The 25,375-nt window shown below is 40.2% G+C and overlaps 1 protein-coding gene across 1 annotated transcript in view; it reads left to right on the plus strand.

The window, feature by feature from the left end:
- Nucleotides 1-226: 226 nt before the first annotated feature.
- Nucleotides 227-25,375, plus strand: part of MFSD14A (major facilitator superfamily domain containing 14A) — a 48,061-nt gene continuing 22,912 nt past the window's right edge. Inside the window, exons 1-4 of the mRNA XM_010377225.2 lie at nt 227-464; nt 14,496-14,591; nt 23,727-23,789; nt 24,889-25,016. Coding sequence (XP_010375527.1) covers nt 381-464; nt 14,496-14,591; nt 23,727-23,789; nt 24,889-25,016 — 371 coding nt within the window. The 5' untranslated portion in view covers nt 227-380. The remainder of the gene's footprint in view (nt 465-14,495; nt 14,592-23,726; nt 23,790-24,888; nt 25,017-25,375) is intronic.

Below are 25,375 nucleotides of genomic sequence, written 5' to 3' on the forward strand. Positions count from 1 at the left end.
CCCTCATCTTCTGAAGAAGGGGGACAGTAATGGCCCCTATCACCCAGAACCGTTGTGAGGATTTAGCTAGCTGGTGATACCGAAGCACGGAGTTGTACAGGTAGCCAGCAGCACCCACATCCGCGGCTACTCTACCGGCTCTGCAACTGTACAGCTGGCCCGCAGGCCAGCGGGCGGGGCGGCATCACGTGGACGGGGCGGGGCGCGCTAGTCGGCTGATCGCACGATTGTGACGCGCCGCCGGAGGCAGGCCGGGCCCTCAAGATGGCGGCGGGCGCCCAGAGCGGCTCGGCCCGGCAGTAGTAGTGCGACGGCACTAGCCGCTGGGGCCGGCCGCCCCGGGAGTGGCTGCAGCAGCGCCAGGAATCGAGGATGGTAAAATGACCCAGGGGAAGAAGAAGAAACGGGCCGCGAACCGCAGTATCATGCTGGCCAAGAAGATCATCATTAAGGACGGAGGCACGGTGAGCTGAGTTCCGCGCCGGCAAGCGTCCCTCGGGGCCCCCATCCGGTCTCTCCTTCAGACCCCAACACTGCCGTCTCTAGGCGCCCCAGTCCCCCGCTGCCTTCCCCTACCTTGTCCCCGGTGCCGGTGCCACGGGCTCGCGGACCCGCATGCCGCCACTCCGGGAATCGTCCTCCCCTGCTCCGGCCTGCGGCGTCCGGGGCCCGTCCTCTTTCTCTCCCGCACCTGCCGCCCTCTGCTCCGGCCGCCTCTGCAGGCCCTGCGGCCTCGAACCTCACGTGCGCCTCCACCGCGGAGAGAAATGTGCCGGGCTCCCCCGGCGGCCCGCCCGCCCGCCGCGCCCCTTGTCGCCGCAGCGTCGCCTCGCATCCGCCGCCAGGCCCCGCGGAACCGTCGCCGCGCCTGTCAAGGGGCTGGGAACCATCCCTGCTCTCCCATATGTTGCTAACCGGGTGGCGTCTGGCACTGGGATCCCGCTGCGGCCCCGTAGTGCGTTCGCTTTCTGTTTCCACGTCTGTGCGTCGGTGCTCCGGCTCTGGGCTGCTTACAGTAAACCCTCTCCGGAGGTGGGCTTCCCTCTCTTCCCGGAGTCGGAAGCATGACGGCAGACACCTGGGGCCTACATTCGAACCCGCTAGTTTTCAAAGAAAAGTCATCACTCTGTGCCCTATGATCAAAAGTACTAGAATCAATCATGGCCTAAGGATCAGAGGAAGACACTTTGAAAAGAAGAAAGGTTTGCTTTTTAGAAACTGTTGTCATCACAGTAAACTTTGTGCAGTGTGCTGTAGTTAACCAGCAGGGGACGTAGGATTTTTAATTGAAAAAAAAAAACACACACAAAAAACAAAACTGTGCTTTTTATGCTAACATTTCTCCGTTGCTACACTCTCTCTTCTTTGTTGCATCTGCTGATACCGCGTTCTGAAATAGAATGGAAAGGTGATATATATGTTTCACTTACCTGAAGTGTGCAGAAGTGGTTCCATTAATTCCATTTCTGTTTATATCTTATTGGAGCCCTGATCAACTGCTAGCACAGTACTAAATATGTATGTAAGTAGGCCACCATTGAGGATTTGCTGAATTCAGTTGAAAAACGTAACAAAATTGTATGATATTTCAGAACACGGCACAGTCAATATGCGAAAGTTTAGAAAACTTGGGACATATGTAATGACTTCAGAATATATTTTTAGTTTAACTGTAACATTTATTACATGTTATAGCTTTGACATTTATTGAAAAAACAAACTTGGAAATTCCTCAGGTTCTTTTTATTGAACTTCATTAATTAAAACATTACTTTAATTAGATCTGTTATGAAGAGTCATAGTTCTTTTGACCAAGTAGTTAAGAACTATATGGGGAGAAAAATACTGTTGCCTTTGTCAACCTTTAGAAAGACACAGTATTTTACATTCTTCATAAAATCTACAAAATAGTGGAAATGAAGGATTGTATTTTGTAAGACCAAGTGATGTTTAAGATCAGTATTTTTTGCAAAATGTAAGAATGAAACTGTGATTAAGAAACAGCTTCCTTTTCCTTGAAAAGTTCAGTTTTACTACCTTTCTTTTGGGTTTTGTTTGATTTACTTTACAGCAGATGCTTTCTTTCCAAATCCTGTGAGTTTTGGAAAGGATTGTTTTTGAACTTTCTTGTCCTGTTATTAAGGTTGTAACTAATTCTTAGCCTGCTTTGGGACACAAAATAAAATGTTTGCACCAGCAATAGGTTCACATAGAACAAAGGAAGACTTTCCTTGAGGGCTGTGAACATGGGGGCTGTTATCATTTCTCATCTTTATACACTTAATATTTCATTATTCTAAGAGCACTGGGCACTCCTTTAGAATAGGGGCTTTGTTTTGTATGTTTGAATCCCACAGGGCCTAGTATGTGAATTTTAAAGTGATAAAAACACTTACGTTTTGTACTAGCACATTCATAGATGAATTTTTATTGTAATTTTGTTTATTCTTATACATAATCAGAGGATATATTTCAATAAATGTCAGAGGAATATTTTGCATTATTTGTATTTTAATCCATCCCAGCTTTAAATTTAAAAAGTATAACTATTGCAATCATAGAAATTATTGTAAAATGGTAGTTGCTTGTCTACCTCCCTACTTAAAACAGGTCAGACTGCTATTATATGAACTTTTTTTTTTTTTTTTCTGAGACGGAGTCTCACTCTGTTGCCCAGGCTGGAGGAGTGCAGTGGCATGATCTCGTCTTACTGTAACCTCCGCCTCTTGGGTTCAAGTGATTCTCCTGCCTCAGCCTCGGGAGTAGCTGGGACTACAGGCACGCGCCACCACACCTGGCTAATTTTTTACATTTTTCAGTAGAGATGGGGTTTCACCATATTGGCCAGGCTGGTCTTGAACTCCTGATCTCATAATTTACCCACCTTGGCCTCCCAAAGTGCAAGGATTAGAGGTGTGAGCCACCGTGCCCAGACTGAACATTTTTTAAGAAAGGGAAAGAAATTGTCATTTGATATTTTGTTCTTGTGTGTTTTTTAATTCATCGTATCATAGAATATTTTAGTGCTATTGCTATTTACCTCAGAGTTTCAGAGTTTTTAGAAAGTTCCACCAATAGGTAGATTCATTCAGTCAGATGTCTGAGGCTGTATGGTCGGTATATGTGACAGGTTGTGAACAGTATTTCACATACCTGGTCAATGGTACTGATTTGATCCCCTTCTAATATCTTGTCAACAATGTTAATAAAATTCTTTCCCGTTGTCCTGCTAATGACATATATGTAAGCCTATTTGGCTAGTTTAAACATTTATAAACAAAACTAGTAAGAGTTGTTAATGATTTGTCTGAAAATTAGAGCAAATTTGTAGTTTTTAATGGTTGAAGAAATAAATTCTTCTAAATGAGCCAGATTAATCGTAAGTTACTGATTTCTTTTTTTTTTTTTTTTTTTTTTTTTTGAGACGGAGTCTTGCTCTGTCACCCAGGCTGGAGTGCTGTGGCCAGATCTCAGCTCACTGCAAGCTCCGCCTCCCGGTTTCACGCCATTCTCCTGTCTCAGCCTCCCGGGTAGCTGGGACTACAGGTGCCGCCACGTCGCCCGGCTAGTTTTTTGTAGTTTTTAGTAGAGACGGGGTTTCACCATGTTAGCCAGGATGGTCTCGATCTCCTGACCTCGTGATCCGCCTGTCTCAGCCTCCCAAAGTGCTGGGATTACAGGCTTGAGCCACCGCGCCCGGCCAAGTTACTGATTTTTTTAATTGAAATTGTATTTCATTCAGCTGAATGAAAAGTCAGGCCAGGATAAAGCTAACAAGTAGGCTACCTATGTGAGCAGACAAAATTAAGATAAATTACATTAAGGTGTGTGATTCTATATTAGGCGTTTTTAACCTGGGTCTCTTCACCCTGAAGTTTTCAAAATTTTCTTTTGGCTATACGTATTTTTTGGAAGAGTCCCAAAAAGTCCATACTTCCCAAAAGTTTAAGAGCAGTTGTTCTGTTTGAAAACAGCGTGACTGAAGAATAAGTTCCACAGATTATATTCAGTAAATATTTAATCATATACTGTATACTACTTCACTGATGATAGTAACCATATTAGTGAATTTGCTTTTAAAGCATCCATATATAGAAATAGTTTTTAGGCCAGGGGCAGTAGCTTACGCCTGTAATCCCAGCACTTTGGGAGGCCAGCGTGGGCAGATCACTTGAGGGCAGGAGTCTGAGACTCACCTGGCCAACATGGTGAAACCCCGTCTTTACTGAAATTACAAAAATGAGCCAGGTGTGGTGGTATGCGCCTGTAATCCCAGCTACCTGGGAGGCCAAGGCATAGAGAATGACTTGAACCTGGGAGGCTGAAATTGCAGCGAGCTGAGATCATGCCACTGCATTCCAGCCTGGGTGATGGAGTGAAACTGTCTTAAAAAAAAAAAGTTTTTAGTTACAAGTTTTAACGTATGTAACATTCAGTGTAGGTATTTAAGACAGCTGAAATAAAAATACCGTCTGACATTTTCAAATACTAGAATTCTGTTTTATTAAAGCATTACCACTTGTTTTTAAGCATAGCTGTTAGAGGCTAAGAGCTAAAGAGTTATTTACATTATTCAAATTGAATTTTCCTTATCTTTTAAAATGCTCATTTTAAAATATGATCTTCATTGTTTTGTCAATACAATTGTGAGACTGCATCTTTGACAAAGTGGAAAATGTATAGTTCTTTCAGAAGTTAATTGGTAAAATGACTTTAAAGATTTGATAGAAAGTAAGGCATGTGTGAATTGCGTGGTTGGAAGTACCTGAAAAAAGTAAAATTGATATATAATTTGAAAATGAAATGCATATCCCTGGATAAGCAGAGCACCAGGTTTTTTTTTTTTCTTGGCATCCCTGATTTTCATTAAATAGGAATCAGCAACCATTTCAAAAGCGGGACCCAAGCTCTAACCCTTTGCACTCTTCATCTGCAAGGATGGCTGAAGTAGTGGCAGGAAAGCTCTCCGGGATGTAGGACCTTTGTAGACCCAGAGAGTTGTTAAACAGCCTTTGGTTGCTAGCGTGCAAGCAATAAGAAGGGCCTGTGGTGCTTTTCTTTTTCTTTCTTTCTTTCTATTTTTTTTTTTGAGACAGGGTTTTGCTCTTATTGCCCAGGCTGGAGTGCAATGGCGCGATCTTGGCTCACTGCAACCTCCGCCTCCCTGGTTCAAACAATTCTTCTACCTCAGCCTCCTGAATAGCTGGGATTACAGGCATGTGCCATTATGCTTGGCTAATTTTTGTATTTTTTAAATAGAAACAGGGTTTTACCATGTTGGCCAGGCTGGTCTCAAACTCTTGACTTCGGGTGATCCACCTGCCTCAGTCTTCCAAAGTGGGATTACAGGTGTGAGCCACTGCACCCAGCCCTGTGGTGCTTTTCAAAAAGCCTGGAAACATCAGGGTGTTTATATTGTCTTTGGCAGGTGTGTGGCAGGCAGCATCATGAATTACTTAACTTGAAGTTAGAAGACTTGCATACCAACATAATCAGACCATCTGCAGAAATTCTCCTACAGTTGAAATGTAACTCCTTTGCAGCTACTGAAAGTTTAAAGTTTAAGTAAAAAAATGAATAGCTTTCTTCAGGTAACATTCTGACAAGTCTGTATGATTTAAAAGTTTAAATTATAAAGAACTCTGGTTGTCTTTTAGCATTATTTTAAATTGGAAGTGTGAAAGTAACAGTTGACAGTTTCAGCCAGGGTACATCAAGAAGAGATGAATATGGATATAATATAGCTCTCAAAATTTCCAGTACTTTGTAACGAAGAAATATCCCTCCCATTGCCCTGCTTTTTAAAAAAATAATACATTTTTTTCCTACCAGTCATGGGAAACTCAATGGAATGGTTCAGGAGGGACAAGCATATGCAGCATACCTGTCTTTTTCCATTCAAGTTTTACTTTATTTTTAAAATTTATTATTTTTCAAAATATTTCAATAGTTACGGGGTACAGGTGGGTTTTGGTTACATGGATAAGTTTTTTAGTGGTGATTTCTGAGATTTTAGTGTACCTGTCACCTGACCAATGTATACTGCCCCAGTGTATAGTCTTTTATCCCTCTCAAGCTTCCCCCCATCCTCAAAGTCCATTCTATCACTCTTATGCCTTTGCGTCCTCATAGCTGAACTCTCACTTGTGAGAACATGTGACATTTGGTTTTCCATTCCTGAATTACTCACTTAGAATAATGGCCTCCAGTTCCATCCAAGTTTCTGCAAAAGACACTATTTCATTCCTTTTTATGGCCAAGTATTCAATGGTGTTCATGTACCACATTTTCTTTATCCGCTTGTTGGTCATTGGGCACTTGGGTTGGTTCCATATCTTTGCAGTTGTGAATTGTGCTGCTGTAAACATGCATGTACATGTGTCTTTTTCGTATAATGACTTCTTTTACTTTGGGTGGGAATTGCAGTAGTGGGATTGCTGGATCAAACAGTAGTTCTACTTTTAGTTCTTTAAGGAATCTCCATACTGTTTTCCAGAGTGGTTGTAGTAGTTCACATTCCCAACAGCAGTGTGAAAGTATTCACTTGTCACCACATCCACACCATCTATTATTTTTTGATTTTTAAATTCTGGCCATTCTTGCAGGAGTAAATGGTATCTCATTGTGGTTTTAATTTGCATTTCCCTGATAATTGGTGATACTGAGCATCTTTTCATATGTTTGTTGGCTGATTTTATGTCTTTTGAAAAATGTCTATTCGTGTCTTTTGCCTACTTTTGATGGGATTGTTTTTTCTTGCTGATTTGAGTTCCTTGTAGATTCTGGATACGAGTCCTTTGTCAGATGCATAGCTCATAAATATTTTCTCCCACTCTAGGGGTTGTCTGTTTACTCTGCTGATTTTTTTTTTTTTTTTTTTGAGATGGAATTTTGCTCTTGTTCGCCAGGCTGGAGTGCAATGGCACGATCTTGGCTCCCTGCAACGTCTGCCTCCCAGGTTCAAGCCATTCTCCTGCCTCAGCCTCCCAAGTAGCTGGAATTACAGGCACACACCACCAGGCCTGGCTAACATTTTTGTATTTTTAGTAGGGATGAGTTTTCACTATGTTGGCCAGGCTGGACTCAAACTACTGACCTCAGGTGATCCACCCACCTTGGCCTCCCAAGGTGCTGGGATTACAGGCATGCCTGGCCGGCTATAAGTATTTTGCTTTATTTCTGGGTTATCTGTTGTGTTCCATTGGTCTTCATGCCTATTTTTATACCAGTACCGTGCTGTTTTGTTAACTATAGCCTTTTGTATAATTTAAAGTTGGGTAATGTGATACCTCCAGATTTGTTTTTTGCTTAGTCTTGCTTTGGCTATGTGGGCTCTTTTTTGGTTCCATATGAATTTTAGGATTCTTTTTTCTTGTTCTGTGAAGTATGATGCTGGTATTTTGATGGGAATTGCATTGGATCTATAGATTGTTTTGGTCAGTATGGTCATTTTCACAATGTTGATTCTTCCCATCCATGAGCATGAGATGTGTTTCCCTTTGTGTCATCTATGATTTCTTTTAACAGTGTTTTGTAGTTTTCCTTGTAAAGATCTTTCACTTCCTTGGTTAAGTATATTCCTAGGTGGTTTTTTTTTGTTTTTGTTTTTTTCTTTTTTTTGCAGCTATTGTAAAAGAAATTGAGTTCTTGATTTGATTCTCAGCTTGGTTGTTGTTGGAATATAGCAGTGCTACTGATTTATGTCATTGATTTTGTATCCTGAGACTTTACTGAATTCGTTTATCAGATCCAGGAGCTTTTTGGATGAGTCATTAGGGTTTTCTAGGTATACGATCATATCATTGGCAAACAGTGACAGTTTGATTTCCTCTTTTCCAATTTGCATGCTCGTTATTCCTTTCTCTTGTCTGATTACTCTGGCTAGGACTTATAAATTTTTTAATTACTATGGGTACATGGGCCGGGGCGCGGTGGCTCAAGCCTGTAATCCCAGCACTTTGGGAGGCCGAGACAGGCGGATCACGAGGTCAGGAGATCGAGACCATCCTGGCTAACACGGTGAAACTCCGTCTCTACTAAAAAATACAAAAAACTAGCCGGGCGAGGTGGCGGGCGCCTATAGTTCCAGCTGCTCGGGAGGCTGAGGCAGGAGAATGGCGTAAACCCGGGAGGCGGAGCTTGCAGTGAGCTGAGATCCAGCCACTACACTCCAGTCTGGGCGACAGAGCGAGACTCCGTCTCAAAAAAAAAAAAATGTATAAAAAAATTACTATGGGTACAAAGTAGATATAGATATTTCTGGGGTACATCTGATATTTTGATACAAGCATATGTCGATACAGGTATACAGTGTATAATAAATCAGGGATACTGGGATATCCATTACCTCAAACATATATCATTTCTTTGTGTTAGGAACATGCCAGTTCCACTTTTAGTTATTTTATTTTATTTTTTATTTTTTGAGACGGAGTCTAACTCTGTCACCCAGGCTGGAGTGCAGTGGCGCAATCTCGACTCACTGCAACCTCTGCCTCCTGGGTTCAAGCAATTCTCCTGCCTCAGTCTCCTGAGTAGCTGGACTCAAACTACTGACCTCAGGTGATCCACCCACCTTGGCCTCCCAAGGTGCTGGGATTACAGGCATGCCTGGCCAGCTATAAGTATTTTGCTTTATTTCTGGGTTATCTGTTGTGTCCCATTGGTCTTCATGCCTATTTTTTCTTGGGATTACAGGTATGCCGCCACCACGCCTAGCTAATTTTTATATTTTTAGTAGAGATGGGGTTTCACCATGTTGGGCAGGATGGTCTCGAACTCCTGACCTCATGACCCACCTGCCTCGGCCTCTCAAAGTGCTGGGATTACAGGCGTGAGCCACCATGCCTGGCCTAGTTATTTTAAAATATACAATAAATAATTTTTGACTATAGTCACACTGCTGTATTCTTAAATACCAGATCTTACTCTTTTTTTTTCTTTTTCTCACACTACACCTATTCCTTCTATCCAACTATATTTTTGCACCCACTTTATCCCTGCCTCCCTGCTATTTTCCCAGCCTCTGGTAACCGTTCTAACTCCATATCTCCATGAGATCAGCTTTTTAAGTTTTTAGTTCCTGCATGTGAAGTGAGAATATGCAAAATTTGTCTTTATGTGCCTGACTTATTTCACTGAACATAATGTCTTCCATTTCCATCCATGTTGTTGCAAATGACAGAATTTCATTCTTTTTATGGCTAAATAATATTCCATTGTATATATGTACCTCGTTTTCTCTCTTTTTTTTTAAATTAGAGATGAATCTTGCTATGTTGCCCAGGCTGGTCTCAAACTCCTGGCCTCAAGTATTCCTCCTGCCTCAGCCTTCCAAAGTGCTGGGATTACAGGTGTGAGCCACTATGCCTGTCCTGTTTCTTCTTTTTTTTAAACCTCCTTTTTCTTTTCAACACACAGACTTTTTAAAAATGTGTACCACACTTTCTTTGTCCATTCATCCATTTATGGACACTTAGGTTGATTCCAGATCTTGGCTGTTTTGAATAGTGCTACAGTAGACATGGGAGTACAGATATCTCTTGTTTATATCGATTTCCTTTCTTTTGGATACATAACCAGGAGTGCGATTGCTGGATCATATGATAGTTCTATTTTTAGGTTTTTAAAGGAACCTCCATACTGTTCTCCATAGTGGCTGGGGATTTACATGCTCACCAACAGTGCATGAGAGGTCCCCTTTCTCACCAGCATTTGTTATTGCCTGTCTTTTGGATATAAGCCATTTTGACTGGGATGAGATGATAGCTTATAATTTTGATTTGCATTTGTTTGATGCTCAATGATGGTTGAGCATTTTTTCATATACCTGTTGGTCACTTGTATGTCAATCTCTAGTTTAGGTCTTATGCCCCTCTAAAAATCTATATAGAGATTTTTGTTTTTATAGAAGTTGTTTGAGCTCCGTATATATTCTGGTTATTAATCCCTTGTTACAGTGATGGTTTGCAAATATTTTCTCCCATTCTGTGGGTTATCTCTTCGCTTTGTTGATCATTTCCTTTGCTGTGCAGCTTTTTAACTTCGTGTACTCCTCCTTGTCCCTCTTTGCTTTGGTGGCCTGTGCTTTTCAGGTATTACCCAAGAAATCTAGGCCAGGTGTGGTGACTCACGCCTGTAATCCCAGCACTTTGGGAGGCTGAGGAGGGCGGATCACCTGAGGTCAGGAGTTTGAGACCAGCCTGACCAACATGGTGAAACCCTGTTTCTACTAAAAATACAAAAATTAGCTGAGCGTGGTGGCAGGCACCTGTAATTCCAGTTACTTGGGAGGCTGAGGCAGGAGAATTGCTTGACCCCGCGAGGTGGAGGTTGCAGTGAGCTGAGATTGCACTACTGTACTCCAGCCTGGGTGACAGAGTGAGACTCTGGTGGAATATTTAGGGTTCTTCTAAAAAAAAAAAAAAAAAGAAAAAAAATGTATGTATATGTATATATATTTGTTCAGATTGATGTCCTAGAATGTATTCCCAATGTTTTCTTCTAGTCATTTTGTGGTTTCAGTTCTTAGATTTAAGTCTTTAATCCATTTTGATTTGATTGTTGCATATCACAAGAGATAGGGGTATAATTTTATTCTTCTGTATATGGATATCCACTTTTCCCAGCACCATTTAAGAGACTGTCCTTTTCCCAATGTATATTTTGGTGCCGTTGTCAAAAATGAGTTGACTGTAAATACATGGATTTATCTCTGGGTTCTCGGTTTTGTTCTATTGTCTATATATCTGTTTTTATACCAGTACTATGCTGTTTTGGTTACTATCACTTTGTAGTATAATTTGAAGTGAAGTAATGTGATGCCTCCAGCCTTGTTTTCTTGTTTTTTTTTTTTTTTTTTTTTTTTTTTTGAGACAGTCTAGCTCTGCTGCCTAAGCTGGAGTGCAGTGGTGCAATCTTGGCTCACTGCAACCCCTACCTTCCTAGTTCAAGCGATTCTCCTGCCTCAGTCTCCCGAGTAACTGGGATTACAGGCACCCACCACCATGCCTGGCTGATTTTTGTATTTTTAGTAGAGACTGGGTTTCACTCTGATGATCAGGCTGGTCTGGAACTCATGACCTCAGGTGATCTGCCCGCCTTGGCCTCCCAAAGTGCTGGGATTACAAGCGTGAGCCACTGTGCCCGGCTTCTAGCCTTGTTCTTTTTGCTCAGGATTGCTTTGGCTGTTCTGACTCTTGTGGTTCCATATGAGTTTTAGGATTTAAAAGAAAAAATTCTGTGAGGAATGTCATTTGTAGTTTGATAGTAGCTGCATCGAATCTGTAGATTGCTTTTGGTAGTATTAAAATTTTGACAGTATTGATTGTTCCAATTTATGAATATGAAATATCTTCTCATTTGTGTGTGTGTCCCCTTCAATTCCTGTCATCAATGTTCTGTAGTCTACATTATAGACATCTTTGACTTCTTTAAGTTTATTCTTAGGTATTTCATTTGTAGCTATTGTAAGTGGGATTACTTTCTTGGTTTCTTTTTCAGATATTTGCTGTTGGCATATAGAGATGGTACTGATTTTTGTATCCTACAACTTTAATGAATTTGCTTCCATTCTGATAGTTTTTGGTGGAATATTTAGGGTTCTCTCTATATAAGGTCATGTCATCTGCAAAGAGGGACAAGTTTGATTTCCTCTTTTCTAATCTGGATGCCTTTTATTTCTTACTCTTGCGTAATTGCTCTAGTTGGTTCTTTCCAGTCAAGAGTGGCGAAAGTGGGCATCTTTGTCTTGTTCCAGATCTTTGAGGAAAGGCTTTCAGGTTTTCCTTGTTCAGCATGATAGCTCTGTGTCTGTCATATATGGCTTTTATCATATTGACGTATGTTCCTTCTATACCATTTTTGAGAGTTTTTATCATGAAGCAGTGTTGAATTTTAGTAAATGCTTTTTCACCATCAATTGAAATGATCATTTTTTTTTTTGCTTCGTTCTTTTGAAATGATGTTATCACCGTGATAGATTTATGTATGTTGGACTATCCTTGCATAACCCACTTGAACATAATGAATTTTTTTTTTGTTTTTAATTTTTCTGAGACAGAGTTTCGCTCTTGTTGCCCAGGCTGGAGTGCAATGGCACAATCTTGGCTCACTGCAACTTCCGCCTCCTGTGTTTAAGTGATTCTCCCACCTCAGCCTCCCGAGTAGCTGGGATTACAGGCATGCGCCACCATGCCTGGCTAATTTTGTATTTTTAGTGGAGACGGGGTTTCTCCACGTTGGTCAGGCTGGTCTCGAACTCCTGACCTCAGGTGATCTGCCTGCCTCAGCCTCCCAAAGTGCTGGGATTACAGGCGTGAGGCACCGCGCCTGGCCGATGAATGACCTTTTCTTAAATCTCCTTCCTGAAGGAGGTTTGCTAGTATTTGTTGAGGATTTTTGCTTCAATGTTCATCAGAGATATTGTCCCATAGTTTATTTTGTTGTTCTCCATGCTAGTTTTAGGTAATTTTTCTCTTAAATAAACAAAGCATTTTCCTCCTAAAGTGCAAGAATGTTTATTAGAAAAGATATGGAAAATTCAGAATAGCATAATAAACAATGTCATATCACTTAAAATCATTACCCAGTATAAAGTTTATTTACATTGAGGTCAGTTTTTATTGTTTTTCAGAGTTGAAATTATCCTACCTATACAATTTTATATCCTACTTTGATTTTAAAAAAATTAGCATGCTTTAAGCCCTGAGAAGTTGTACCAAGCTTTCTGATAAGGTCTGGGTATATGTGGTGATGAACATGGCAAACAAAACAGGTTTAAAGCTTATCAGATCTGTGGCCAATTTTTTTTTTCCCCCAGAGTCTCACTGTGTCACCCAGGCTGGGGTGCGGTGGTGCAATCTCAACTCACTGCAACCTCTGCTTCCCAAGTTCAACCAATTCTCCTGCGTCAGCCTTTCTGAGTAGCTGGGATTATAGGCACACGCCACCACGCCCAGCTAATTTTTGTATTTTTAGTAAAGACGGGGTTTTGCCACTGTAGCCAGGCTGGTCTCGAACTCTTGACTTCAAGTAATCTGCCCGCCTCGGCCTCCCAAAGTGCTGGGATTACAGGCGTGAGCCACCATGCCTGGCCTCCTGTGGCCATTTTTTGACCTTGTATTACTGTGCTTGTTCCATTTGATACCTCCTCCTCCCTGAAACTGCTCCATTGTCATCTGTGACACTATATTCTCTTCATTCTCCTGATGTTTTTCTCACTGTTCCTTTTATCTTCCTCTTTTCTTTATCAAAGAAGAAAAAAGTTCATTATTTTCCTCTGCCTGCTACTTAAAATGTTGGTGCTTCTTGGGGTTCTGTCTCAGCTCACTGCTCTTTTCACATTTGACACTCCTCATAATCTCATCTACTCTGGTGGTTTCAGATACCACATTTGCTGCTAATTGTTTTAATCAGTGCTCAGAGACAATACAAATGTTTCAAGTCAAGAGGGCAGTTTTATAGATAGGACCTGAAGTAAAGCTGAGCCTCGTGGGGGAAAGTGCTGGGAAGCCACCAGCTTTAACTGCTAGACAAGCAAGCTAAACACTTGGAAGTTGTTCTTGATTCTCTCTTCTGCTATTTATCAAGCTCCTCCTAATTTCAAATCCTGAATCCTTAATCCGTTCCCTTCCCTCCAGCATTCGTACTGTGCCACTGTTTTACGCCCTCGTCTCTTGTTTGAGCTGATTCAAATAGCTTCCTTTTAGATGCACTTTGCTCCTCCATTTTATCCTTTAGGAAATCACCAGAGTCATTAATACCGAAGTGATTCTTAAGACATCTCTGGCAGCAGTATAAACTTAATTTTGTGTTTTCTTTCTCATGTATATCAAATCCCAAATCTCTTACATACTTTCCCTGGGGATTGTTCTGCTTTTGAGCCATGTTGATAACGTGTTTATATTTTTGCCACTTGCTTCATTTATGGTTTTTTTTTTTCGGTTACATCTTTGCCAGAATAATCTTAAAACTTACATCTGATTGTGTCAGTCTTAATACCTTTTAGTGATCCCCCATAGCCTTCAGAATTAAATATAGATTCCTTAGCATGGAAGCTGGTCTTTAAGTACCTGTAGCTCATCTTTCAGTACACCCAACGTGCAGCCCATGCACTGGTTGTACTGAACTCGGTACATGAGACCCATAATGCCTCAAGCCTTGGAACCTTTGTACAGGCTGAGCCATCTTTCCCACCCTATACTTCCGCCTGTCTAACTCTGTTGTGTCCTTTCAGACTTCCTCCTGGAAGTCTGATATTCCCATCTCCCAAGCTCCCTTGGACTCTATATGTTCCAACTGAATACTGTGCTATGCTAATGAATTTCATTGTTGCCTTGTCCCTCTGACTTTGAAGCCAGAGGCAGTGAGTACAGATGTTTGACACAGTGCCCAGTACATATATGTTCTTAATATTTATTGACTATTGCATCGTTGTTATTGTTAATAATTATAGAATGTACTGTGAACTTTTTAAAAAATCTTGTTTTTTATAGCCTCAAGGAATTGGTTCTCCTAGTGTTTATCATGCGGTTATCGTCATCTTTTTGGAGTTTTTTGCTTGGGGACTATTGACAGCACCCACCTTGGTGGTAAGTAATCTTTTAAATTATTTAACACTGACTCCAAAATCTCTTTTGTTTCAGTTTTGGAGGAAAATGTGGCCCTTTTTCCTCTGCATGGTTAATTCTCCCACTGGTATTTTTCAGTATTCACCAGTATTTTACTGGTTGTCTTTTCCAACCGTTAACTCTCCCTTACCTTTTTTTTTTTTGGTGGGGGAGGGGGGCAGTGGCGTGGAGGTGTGTGAATTTGGACTTGTCACTGGGCATGTTCAAGCAGAGGCCCTGTCATTACTCTGAGTAAAATGGAAGAGATTCTTAAACTGACAGGTTTAGAAAAGATGATGTCTGTGACCTGCATGACTCAGCATAATTACTTTGAGGTTCATTTATGCAGCTGTATTTTCCAAAAACAAGTTTCTGTTCTTTCGGGCTAAGTACCTAGAAGGGCTATTCTTTAATAGATCTAAGCTGATTTTACCCAAATTCTCCCAGGTTTGAAACCTTAGAAAAGACCTCCCTGCCAGACCAAACAACTCAGAAGATAGCCAGTTTTCTTATATTGATGTAGATAAGGGGAATGGAATGAGGGAAGGACTATCTATGGTAAATATCTAGACCATCCTGAAAGGAGTAATTAGGATATGCTCTATATATAGTTTACCAAATCTTAGAGGAATAGAGTTTTAAAGTAATATACTATGTTTTCATGAGATTGTTCATATTATACAAAAACCTTTTTTTTTTTTTTTTTTGAGACAGAGTCTTGCTCTGTCGCCCAGGCTGGAGTGCAGTGGCTGGATCTCAGCTCACTGCAAGCTCCGCCTCCCGGGTTTACGCCATTCTCCTGCCTCAGCCTCCGGAGTAGCTGGGACTACAGGCGCCCGCCACCTCGCCCGGCTAGTTTTTTGTATTTTTAGTGGAGACGGGGTTTCACCATGTTAGCCAGGATGGTCTCGATCTCCTGACCTCGTGATCCGCCCGTCTCGGCCTCCCAAAGTGCTGGGATTACAGGCTTGAGCCACCGCGCCTGGCCACAAAAACCATTTTTATAAAAGAAGTTATTTAATAGAAAAATTATGTAAGTAGATTGGCCTAGTCTAAGAATATTTACAATGCATATTTCTTGATATATTTATTGACAGCTGCATAATCGTTACTATCTACACGTAAAGTATTGATGTTTAACAGTTGCTCATGCCTGTAGTCCCAGCATTTTGGGAGGCTGGGCAGGCAGATCACTTGAGCTCAGCAGTTGAGACCAGCCTGGGTAACATGGTGAAACCCTGTCTCTACAAAAAATGCAAAAATTAGTTGTGTGTGGCGGCATATGTTTGTAGTTCCAGCTGCTCGGGAGGCTAAGGCGGGAGAATCACTTGAGCCCAGGAGGCGGAGGTTGTAGTGACCCCATATCACGCCACTGCACTCCAACCTGGGTGACGGGAGTGAAACCTTGTCTCAAAAAAAAACAAAAAACAAAAAAGAGTCGGCCGCAGTGGCTCAGCCTGTAATCCCAGTACTTTGGGAGGTCGAGGCGGGCGGATCACAAGATCAAAAGGTCAAGACCATCCTGGCCAACATGGTGAAACCCCAACGTGGTGAAACCCTGTCTCTACTAAAAATACACAATTTAGCTGTGCATGGTGGTGTACGCCTGTTGTAAACCCAGGTACTTGGGAGGCTGAGGTAGGAGAATCTCTTGAACCCGGGAAGCGCAGGTTGCAGTGAGTGGAGCTCTCGCCATTGCCCTCCAGCCTGGAGACAGAGTGAGACTCTGTCTCAAAAAAAAAGTCATTTTGAATATATAGAGCATATTTATGAGTATTGCTATAAAAAAATCAGAGGATGTTTTGGTTTTTTTTTTTTTTTTTTTAGTTTACTAATTTCAGATAGAAATCTTTAAAAAATTAATGTACACATTTCCTGGCTTCGTAATCCAAGTACAGTGATTTGGAACTTCCTCAGATGATGCAAGTTGGTTATGACATTCATAACTTCATTGAATTGTAATAACCTGTTTGTTGTCAAGGGTTGCTGAAGTGCTGTAATAACTTTATGGACTCATGACTTTACATTAGCTTTCCTAGTGTGCCAGCATGCTTTTTATAAGCTGTCAATTTAACATATAAATCTGTCTGGTAGATCATCACTCCTACCATTTAAAGTACTTGAGCTTTGTAATAGTAAACAGTCCACATGTATTTATGTTATGATGGATCCAGGCACAGTCCTTTAATGTATTCAAAGTGGACTATGTTAGGCACAGTCCTAACGTATTCCACTTTGAATACATTATCATTTTTAACCCTCAACAACCACCTTATCAGTGAGATATTAGCCTCATAATACAGATGAGGAAGCCAGGGCTTAGAAAAGTTAAGCAATTTGATTGCTACTCTGACAGTAAGCTGCAGTGTTAGTATTTGCACCTAGGCTTCCTTGACTCCTCCATTGCTCAGTCTTTTGGGGAATGCAGGTAGTAACTGGTTTGTACCCATGTTTTAGATAGTTGAGGTTATGAGGCAGCCCAACCATTAGCTAAGTAGGGTGATCAAAATGTGGATCAGCTGTTAGCAAGCTGTGAAAAAAAAGCATTTTGTGATGTTTCCATAATTTGTTACCAGTATTTCAAGTGTATATAGCTATTTTTAAAATTTGCTTCTTGTTTACATTTTTTTGGGTATGTCATCTTCTGTGTAATTTTGGTACATTTTTTTCTTAGTTGGACAAAGGGAGGCTGTCTTTTTTAAGAACAAGGAAGGAGTCCCCTTAATTAGAAAGGCTCATTTATTCATTTTTCATAGACTAATGTTGTGCTTAATATATTCCTTTTTTTTTTCTTGAGATGGAGTCTCGCTTTGTCACCAGGCTGGAGTGCAGAGGCACAATCTTGGCTCACTACAACCCCCGCCTCCCAGGTTCAAGCGATTCTCCTGCCTCAGCCTCCCTACCATGCCCAGCTAATTTTTGTACTTTTAGTAGAGATGGGGTTTCACCATGTTGACCAGAATCGTATCGATCTTTTAACCTTGTGATCCACCTGCCTTGGCCTCCCAAAGTGCTGGCATTACAGGTGTGAGCCACTGCGCCTGGCCAATATTTTCTTATTATCTTTAATTTTTCTGTGTTTTCTTATGTTATGTTATGTTATGTTATGTTATTATTTTATTTTATAGACAGTCTCACTCTGTTGCCCAGGCTGGAGTGCAGTGGTGCAACTTTGGCTCACTGCAACCGCCGCCTCCCAGGTTCAAGCAATTCTCCTGACTTAGCCTCCTAAGTAGCTGGGACTATAGGCACGTGCCACCATGCCAGGCTAATTTTTGTATTTTTAGTAGAGACGGAGTTTCACCACGTTGGCCAGGCTCGTCTTGAACTCCTGACCTCAGGTGATCCCCCTGCCTCGGCCTTCCAAAGTGCTGGGATTACAGGCGTGAGCCACCGTGTCCAGCCTGGCATATCTACTTTTTTAGAAGTGACCCTGTGATATATTTATATGTCACTAATTAAGAACAATGTATTAATTGAGTATGGGCTTTTTAAAAAGGTTTTACTCATTTCAAGGCTTTTTGCTTTACAAATTTTGTTTTGTTGTTGTTGGCTTTGTTGGCAGCCTTTCTTTTGGGCTCCAGTACTCCTCCCACTCTTCCCCAGCATTGTGTATGAGAGGTGTGTAAAGAGGTGGGTTTCAGGGTCAAAGAAGGCTCTCCTCTTAGAAGTCTATAATCTTTAAACATTTCATTTCTGTTTTACGTGTTTTGAAACTGATTGTAAATGGTGCATGCCACAAGAGTCAAAGTTTTTAACATTCATTTTAAAAGGAAATGAGGATGAAGACATAATTTAATTTGTATTTTAAGTCAGTATCTTTCATTTCCCCGTCCCTCCCTCAAAAGTTATAGTTGGTTTCAGCATTTCAGATTTCAAAGATATTCTTTAAAGTATTTTTAAGATCCGATAACCAGTTTTAGACATATTAATTTTGAATGTCTGGCTTGGGATTTATGATAGCCTTCATTTCTTAATTTTTAAAACTAATGTGACATTTTTAGACAAAAAAAAAACTGTGTGTTGCAATTATCTTTCACTTTTAAGCTCTTATAGAACAGTCAAAAAACAAAAGCTGTGTTTTATGGAAGACCTGTCCAGGGGAAGATGGTGAGCCTCTACCAACAAGGGGATTTAGCTAAAAAGGATTTTGTACTGACAAGTATTTTTAAAGATTGAAGTCTAACACTTTTGAGATCATATGAATATATGGTTCGTCATAGTAGATGTTCTGTCAGAATCAGTGTTCATTGCTTATGTAACATATTAGCTAAGTAATGAGAATGACAGTAGGTGTAAGGATATGTAATGCCAAGGAACGGATTTACCGTTTTTGTTTCTTTTTTTTTTTCATTGAGATGGAGTCTTAATCTGTCATCCAGGTTGGAGTGCAATGGCATGATCTCAGCTCGCTGCAACCTCCGCCTCCAAGGTTCAAGAGATTCTCCTGCCTCAGCCTCCCCAGTAGCTGGAATTACAGTTGCACGTCACCACACCCAGCTAATTATTATTTTTTATTATTTTTTTTGAGACAGAGTCTCACTCTGTCGCCTAGGCTGGAATGCAGTGTCACTATCTCGGCTCACTGCAACCTTCGCCTCCCAGGTTCAAGCAGTTTTCTGGCTCAGCCTCCCAAGTAGGTGGGATTACAGGCACCTGCCACTATGCCCAGCTAATTTTTTTATTTTTGGTAGAGATGGGGTTTCACCATCTTGGTCAGGCTGGTCTTGAACTCCTTACCTTGTGATCCACCTGCCTCGGCCTCCCAAAGTGCTGGGATTACAGGCGTGAGCCACCGCCCCGGCCAATTTTTTGTTTTTTAGTAGAGACGGGATTTCACCTTGTTGGCCAGGGTGATCTCAAACTCCTGACCTCAAATGACCCTCCCGCCTCGGCCTCCCAAAGTGCTGGGATTACAGGCATGAGCCACTGTGCCTAGCTGGCTTTCCCCCTTTTGACAGACCTATGGCTCTGGACATAATAGGCCGGTGTGTTTGATGGTTCAAGCTGCTAGATGCACAGTCCATGTTACGGAACACTCAGAATCCACTAGCATCTCTTCTACCTAGATGGTTTTGCGTCCTTGGCTACAGAAACAGCCCCAAAGCGTTTAACATTTTAAGGATTATTTACTTTCAACATTTTTAAAGTCAAAAGAAGTTAAGATCCATAAAATTTATTGGAAAAATGTTACATTTTCTCTGTTCACCTCTAAAGACCAGTGCTAAAGAATCCTGACATCAAAAATCTTTACAACATTTGAATTACTTGTTATATTTGTCTGTTAAAATTTTATTAGAAATTGTGTGGCCCCAAAGGAGAAATTGCTTTGGAGAAGAAAGGTAGCAGAGGAACAGTTGGGAAGGGTTGGGGGTTGACTAGATAAAGAAAGGGAAGAAACATTCGAAATTGAAAGGATGTCATATATAAAATACGAATATTGGAAAGTGTAGAATATTTCAGAAACAGTGAGGAGAACAGACTGGTTGGAATGGAATATAGCTTGGCAAAGTGAATCATTAGCAATAAGATCTAGCATAGTATAAAACTTCTTATAGATGTTCATAATGTTCTTCATTCTTTCTAACACCAAACCTGTTCTTCATACCTAGAAAGATTTGGCTTGCAGTAGGCCCTTTGTGATTATTGAAAGAAAAGCATAATACATTTGAGTCCCATAAGAAGTTTAAGATACTAGTTTAAGGAGTTTAAATCTTATCCTTTAGCACAAGGACTGGCAAAATATGGCTAGAGGACTAAATCTTTTTTGCGCTCTTTTTTTTTTTGTAGTTGCTTCTGGTAGCTTTCTCTTTGTGTGTATGTGTGTGTGTGTTTATATTCCTTTTCACAAGTATGTTGAATTGAACTTTTTCCTAATTATCACTTAGCTACTTAGTTAATGCATGCAGTAGAACTCTAAAAAGAACTAGGAGTTTCTCAAAGACCTCCCAATAATTCTTTTCAATTAGAGAGGGCATGCCATTTTTCCTTTTTTATTTTTAAATAACATTTTTTACTTTTTATTTTTGTGGGTACATAGTAGGGTATTATATTTATGGGGTACATGAGATATTTTGATACAGGCATACAGTATGTAATAATTACACCAGGGTAAATGGGGTATCCATCATTTCAAGCATTTCTCCTTTCTTTGTGTTGTAAACAATCCAATTTTAGGTTTGGTTTTGTTTTGTTGTTTGTTTTTCTGAGACGGAGTCTTGCTCTGTCACCAGGCTGGAGTGCAGTGGTGCAATCTTGGCTCACTGCAACCTCCGCCTCCTGGGTTCAAGCGATTCTCCTGCCTCAGCCTCCCAAGTAGCTGGGACTACAGGCACATGCCACCACACCCAGCTAATTTTTGTATTTTTAATAGAGATGGGGTTTCACCATATTGGTCAGGATGGTCTCAATCTCTTGACCTTGTGATCCGCCCACCTCGGCCTCCCAAGGTGCCGGGATTACAAGTGTGAACCACCACGCCTGGCCCAATTTTAGTTATTTTAAAATGTAGAATAAATGATGGCTATAGTCAACCTGTTGTGCCTATCAAGTACTAGATCTTATTCTATTTTTTTGTGCCCACTACCCATCCCCTCCTTCCCCCATTACCCTTCCCAGCCTCTGGTAACCATCATTCTGCTCTATCTCCATCAGTTCAATTGTTGTAATTTTTAGCTGTCACAAATAAGTGAGACCATGTGAAGTTTCCCTTTTTGTGCCTGGCTTATTTCTCTTAACATAATGACCTCCAGTTCCATCCATGTTGTTGCAAATGACAGGATCTCATTCTTTTTCTGTGTGTATAAGTACCACATTTTCTTTATCCTTTCATTCATCTGTTGATGGACACTTAGATTGCTTCAAAACCTTAGCTATTAAGAATAGTGCTGCATACAAAAATTAGCCAGGCGTGGTGGTGCACGCTGTAATCCCAGCTACTCAGGAGGCTGAGGCAGGAGAATCACCTGGACCCGGGAGGCGGAGGTTGCAGTGAGCCGAGATAACGCCGTCTCACTCCAGCCTGGGCGACAAGAGCGTAACTCCATCTCAAACAAACAAACAAAGGAATAGTGCTGCAGTAAACATAGGAGTACAGATATCTCTTTGATACACTGATTTCCTTTTTTTGGCGGCGGGCGGGGGGATATATACCTAGCAGTGAGATTGCTGGATCATATGGTAGCTCTATTTTTAGGTTTTTTGAGGAACCTTCCAACTGTTTTCCATAGTGATTGTACTAATTTACATTCCCACCAACAGTGTACGAGTGTTCCCTTTTCTCCACATCCTTGCCTATCTTTTGGGTAAAAGCATTTTTAACTGGGGTGAGATGATATTTCACTGTAGTTTTCATTTTCATTTCTCTGATGATCACAGTGATGGTTGAGCATTTTTTCGTATACCTATTGGTCACTTGTATGTCTTCTTTTAAGAAATGTCTATTCAGATCTTTTACCCATTTTTGAAAAATCAGATTATTAGATTCTTAGATTCTTTTCTTATAGAATTATTTGAGCCCCTTATACATTTTCGTTATTAATCCCTTATCAGATGGATAGTTTGCAGGTATTTTCTCCTATACTGTGGGTTGTCTCTTCACTTTTTTGTTTGCTTTGCTGTGCAGCTTTAAACTTGATGTGATCCCATTTGTCCATTTTTCACTTTGGCTGCCTGTGGTTGTGGAGTATTATCAAGAAATCTTTGCCCAGTCCAGGGTCCTGGAGATCACATACTATCTTTATAAATAAAATTTTATTAGAACACAGTCAAACGCATTCATTTACATACAGTCTAAGACTTTTTTTTTTTTTTTTTTTCCCCTAAGACAGGATATCACTGTGTTGCTGGGGATGGAGTGCAGTGGCATGATCTTGGCTCACTGCAACCTTCGCCCTCCGGGTTTAAGTGATTCTCCTGCCTCAGCCTCCCAAGTAGCTGGGATTGCAGGCACCCGCCATCATGCCTGGCGAATTTTTGTATTTTTAGTAGAGATGAGGTTTCACCATGTTGGCCAGGCTGGTCTCGAACTCCCACCTCAGGTGATCCATCCGCCTCTTCCTCCCAAAGGGTTGGGATTACAGGCGTGAGCCACCACACCTGGCCTCTAATTTTATTTTTACTTACAATGAGCAAATTTTTGTTAAATTTCTCACTATTGGCAGAAGAAGAATCACTGAAGAAAGGGGAGCAATTTTGATCCCTCTAAAGGTTCTTCTTGCAACATGTCAGAAAGTATATTTAGCTTAATGTTTCTTCTTAAAGGGAAGATCTTCCCTACCTTTCTTGTTACTCACATTCCCATTCTCTATTGTTTTTACTGAGAGATAGCATTGGATAATAGAAGCACTAGTTTCTAAGTCAAACAGGAACTCAGTTGCCTCATCTGTAAAGTGATAATATTATCTAATTCACAATGTTGGGATTAAATAAGAGTACATATAGGCTGTAAAAATGGTAGCTGCTGTTTATTTTTCCAGTTGCCTGGAATTGCCTTTTCATTCGACGCATTCCAATGGTTCTCTTGCTGCCCACTGCAAAAAAAATGATACCACATGATTTGAGAACAGGCCTTGGAAAGGATAGAGTAACTTGTTACACATTTTCACAGGTTGGGATTTTTTTTTTCTTACTTTGTAGAATCTTTCTTCATCTACTTTGTGGCAATTAAAAATTCCTTATTAATTTTCCCAATCTCCTATCCTAGATAATATATCCATCTGAAAGAGAATTATAAGTCAGTTATTTTGGGGAAGCATCATAGCATAGTGAGTAAAAGCATAGGCTTTCAAGTCTAATCTCCTAGGTTCAGTTTCAGCTTTGCCGTTTACTTACTGAATGTAGTCTTAGACAAGATGTTTAACTTCTGCATATCAGTTTTCTGATAGGGTTGTTATGAGGGATTAAATGATATTATATATGTAAAGTGCCCAATTTAGTGCCCTGTGACATAGTAAGTACCATATAAATATATGATTATTAATGGTTATATACATGTCATACAAATCTGAATATGTAAAATAGATTGTAGTATGAAAGGATGTTCAAAAAGGTAAATATAGAAATTTTATTAAGACTGAAATATAGCATGTGATTTTTATTTTGGTTTTTATTCTTTAGGTATTACATGAAACCTTCCCTAAACATACATTTCTGATGAACGGCTTAATTCAAGGAGTAAAGGTAGGATCAGTCATACATATATACACACGCACACAGATGAACATACATAAATACTTATGTATCTATAACTGTGCCAATATATATTTGTTTATTGATTAATAACTTAATTTTTATAATTAGATGAAGTATATTATGAGAGATGTCTTAATACTTTCTAGACTTGAGTTTTAAATATGATCTAACTATAGTATAACCAACTATGTAAAATAATAAACCACATCATAACAGATTCCCTGTTTTTATGTTGGCATTTTAATTCCAGAGATCTCAATGATTTTGTAAGATTACAGATTGAAGAGGAAAAAAGCTATACTCAAAATCCCCCATCAATACAAAACTGTATTAGTAGGGTAAAGAGTTAGTTATTTTATGAATTCTTTGCTCTTTTCTTTTTCTTTCTTTTTTTTTTTTTTGGAGGCAGAGTCTCACACTGTCACCCAGGCTGGAGTGCAAGTGGCATGATCTCAGCTCACTGCAACCTCTCTACCTCCCAGGTTCAAGCGATTCTTCTGCCTCAGCCTTCTAAGTAGCTGGGACCACAGGCGTGTGCCACCACACCCGGCTAATTTTTTGTATTTTCAGTAGAGACAGGGTTTTGCCATGTTGGCCAGGCTGGTCTCGAACTCCTGACCTAAGTGATGTGCCCTTGACCTCCCAAAGTGTTGAGATTATTAGTGCAAGCCACCATGCCCCGCTCAGATTCTTTACTCTTGATTCAGTTTGACAAACAAGTTTTCTAAACAGATAATTAGTCTGTTGATACACACACACACACACACACACACGCGTACATACATACATATGTATATATACATACACACACACAGGAAATTAGCATATGGAATTGCTATTGTGGATTTATTGTGATTGAGAATTTATTAGAGCAGTTCGTATTTAATACCCACCTGATGATTTTAAACTATCTTGGGAAATTTAAAAATTATGTCTAGATAAGCAATTCATTATTTATTTAAAAGTTTGTGATATATTTACTTTAGAAGCAAAGTTGTTGGAAATTTTTCTATAGGAGTAAAATTATTTATTTTTGGTTCATGTTTGTAGATGTGTGGTTTTCATTTTTTTCATTTAATTCTTTTAGGGTTTGTTGTCATTCCTTAGTGCCCCGCTTATTGGTGCTCTTTCTGATGTTTGGGGCCGAAAATCCTTCTTGCTGCTAACAGTATTTTTCACATGTGCCCCAATTCCATTAATGAAGATCAGCCCATGGTACGTGCACATTTAGATTATAGCAACTAAATACCACTTTCAGTTATTGTTTTCTTAATGTTCCTTTATTTCTTTCACTTGGGCGATCTTGGTTATGAGGTTTTCATTTTATTTTTCTAATACATTTATTCTTTCACACAGATAAGAAGGCTTCTAAAAATATAGTAGGTAATAGTTCATAAAGATTTTAGAAATAGATGGCACTGTTGGAGGCATCTAGACTTCTGGCTAACTTAATTTTGGATTCCAGAACCCAAATTTCAAAACAATATTTTAGGGGCTGGATAGGATTGCTAACTTTTTTTCTTATATAGAATGTTAAAAACAGATGCAAAGTTTGTCATTGTCTATATTAGTTA

Source organism: Rhinopithecus roxellana, chromosome 8 (genome assembly GCF_007565055.1).
Source record: "Rhinopithecus roxellana isolate Shanxi Qingling chromosome 8, ASM756505v1, whole genome shotgun sequence".
Classification (NCBI taxonomy): Eukaryota; Metazoa; Chordata; class Mammalia; order Primates; family Cercopithecidae; genus Rhinopithecus; species Rhinopithecus roxellana.